Genomic DNA, 2,832 nt, shown 5'->3' with positions numbered 1-2,832 from the left:
CTTTCTGATGCATCACTTCACTAGTCTCACCAGATCGAGAGCCATCTGCCAGCCCCCTGATCACCACTGTTAAAATACAAAAATATGGCATGTTTAATGTAAAGAGCAATTACAGTTCTGGTATTTGTGCTTTATATTTGCACTCACATAACAAAAGCTTCTTCAAGAACTTCGAGACATGCTAATATAAAAATTAGCTTAAACAGTACTTCTTAGAAAGTATAAATTCATAAACAAAGACAAGATTAGGATTAAAACTCTTTGTCACAATGCATTAATTAATTTTTGTTCAAACATAAGTGTTTTACTGAAGTTACAGGTATCTTGATACCATTGAACAGGAAGGCACATTTATTTCAGGTTCCATGACTAGGAATATGTTAACCAACTAACTTACCATGCATGACTCACTTGCTAACTTTTCTTAAAAAAATCTGCAAGGTACCAAATTCACCCAAGCCTCGATAAACATTACTGCATTTTCAAAGGAAAAAAATGCATTTAAGAAAAACCTCCTGAAAAGTTACTCTGCCCCACAAGGAAGAGTAAAACCTTCCTGGAAGGTTATTTTTTTTTTGTACAATAAGATCTAGGTAAGAAGCACAAGTTTATTCCTAATTTAGGGAATATGAACAAGATTCACAGCTTAAACATATGCAGATGTAATTTTCATTTTGGGGCTCTGAAAATTAGGAAAAGTTCAGACTCCCAGATTATGAATACAGTTAACCTTAAGCTTGACTGGTTTTTTTCCAATGTGAAGGTCAACTACACATGCTATTCTGAACTCAGTGGTTAATTCTCAGAAGTACAGCAAATGACAAGTGCAGACACAACATGATCTGGTCTGACAAAAAAAGTTTCTGAGGACAAGACTTACCACTTACTAATTTCTCTGGGGAAGTTACTGAATTTTTAATGCAATTTCACAAAAGTACAGTGCTCATAATTTACATTAATCCTCTGAGTACGGCCTTTAAGGAGAACATATAAGAAATGCACAAAAACTTCAAGTCAGAATCTAAAAGTACCAGTTTAAAATTAAACCAATAATTACGTAAAGGTTTCTCTCACTTGGATGGTTTGCTTACCTCTGAGGGGGAATATAAGGAGCAGATACTGTTGGCATAACTGTACAGGGCTCAACCACTGTTTTCTTGGCCTTTTTTGTCTTTTTCCTGACTTTTGATGTAGACCTAGCAGTTCTGACTGATCCCTCCTTCCTACAAACACCGTTTTTGATTTCAGCTTCTCCGTAAATATTCAGAGGTCTCCGTGTGCAACCAGGTGGAGTATGTACATCGCAATAGGCAGTCTTTTTTACAGAGAATGTTGTCCCACTGCCAGTGAGTTCTTTCACAGGTTCCATTTTCATGTACAGACCAGCCTTTTGAGCACACGTCACATGGAATGCAGTATAGCAGTTTGCTTTGTGGCACTGGATGCAGGCACCAACACCTTTCTGTTTACAGAGGTAGCACGTTAACTTCCATCTGGCTGGGGGAATGTTCCTGACACCATCAATTGGCTCAATAAAAACTGTATTGGCAAATCCAACTTCTGGAATCCACAAAGCACACACAACATGTCCCCAACGATCATCATCAGTCTTTTTAAAGGCACCTCCCTTGTTAGGGCACAGCACACAGTCTACAGGCCGAGAACGGGACTGCAGACAGTGTCTGCAGAGCCACTGGCCCTCAGGTATATATGGCACCCCATAGCATTCCTGATGTACTGCTAAATTACACATATCACAAAACAGGATTACATTGCTGTTCTGACATTCACCATCCATGCAAATACAACACACCGCATCTTCATCAATTAAAGACTGATGATCACCCTGTTTTTGGTTCTCACAATAAGACTCTTTTTCAAACCTATCCATAAGAAATTCAAACATATTTTGTGAAACAACTGACACTCCATCACTTTTCCGCTTCTCATTTATAATTTCTAACCACGCATAATCTTCTTCATCCATATCATACTCAACTTCATTATCAAGTTCTTCTGCTGACTTCTCAACGAATTTGTAATAAACTGGAGGTCTCCGAGGAGCTGAAGGGGGACTGTACTCAACAATCCGTACTTTTGGTTCTGGAAGAGGAGTTGTTGTAGCAGGTATACCGTGGGAGCTGGGAAGTGTTTCATTTTTCTTTTTCACTTTGTTATTTTTATGCCGTTTGCTTCTTAGACAAACTGGTGGTCTTTCACTGTTTTCTTTATTGCTGTTGCATTCACTCATTTCCTGGGCTGTAAGATCATCTTCCAATATAATCTCTAAAGGATCAAAGATACTGATCCTGTGCAGACGACCTTCAATTTCTATTTCAACCATTCTTTGAGCTTGAGCGTACGTCAAGGTTTCTCGTGTGGGGGAGTGCTTAATACTGCACGGGGAAGAAGAATGCCTTGCTGCCGATACTCGATGACATCTTCCTTTTCTCCTCATTTGGTAATGTTTACCTAAAATTAGAGCAACAGACAATATTGTGAACTGCAAAAATTGGCAAATTACAATATTAGTTTTATTCTAGCAGAAAAAAGCCCTTCAGTTTTATAGCCCAAAACACATCTACATATTAAATACAAACAAACAAAAAAATCCTGCCATCCTGAAACTAAACCAAATGGTAATTAGATCTAAATAACAGCTTACCTAAGTAAATACAGCTATAAAAATTTGATACAAAAATCCTACAGACCTCTGCCTGAGAAATAAAACATTTCAGAACTGCCACAGAAAAAAAAAGTTACACTTGTTACATTGTAAGAAAACCTATAATACAGTATTTCCTAATACCTTAAAGGCCTCTACAGTCTGAA

The 2,832-nt window shown here is 37.7% G+C and overlaps 1 protein-coding gene across 1 annotated transcript in view; it reads right to left on the bottom strand.

Moving 5' to 3' along the window:
* Positions 1–2,474, bottom strand: part of LOC104494203 (bromodomain-containing protein 1) — a gene marked incomplete at its 3' end in the record, with an annotated part of 14,547 nt that extends 12,073 nt beyond the window's left edge. The window contains exon 1 of the mRNA XM_010137004.1: positions 1,092–2,474. Coding sequence (XP_010135306.1) covers positions 1,092–2,458 — 1,367 coding nt within the window. The remainder of the gene's footprint in view (positions 1–1,091) is intronic.
* Positions 2,475–2,832: the final 358 nt, after the last annotated feature.

The sequence above is a fragment of the Buceros rhinoceros genome, unplaced genomic scaffold (assembly GCF_000710305.1).
Source record: "Buceros rhinoceros silvestris isolate BGI_N320 unplaced genomic scaffold, ASM71030v1 scaffold43225, whole genome shotgun sequence".
In the NCBI taxonomy this organism is placed as follows: Eukaryota; Metazoa; Chordata; class Aves; order Bucerotiformes; family Bucerotidae; genus Buceros; species Buceros rhinoceros.
Note: the sequence above shows the minus strand (reverse complement) of the source record. Positions and strands in the feature narration are given on the sequence as shown.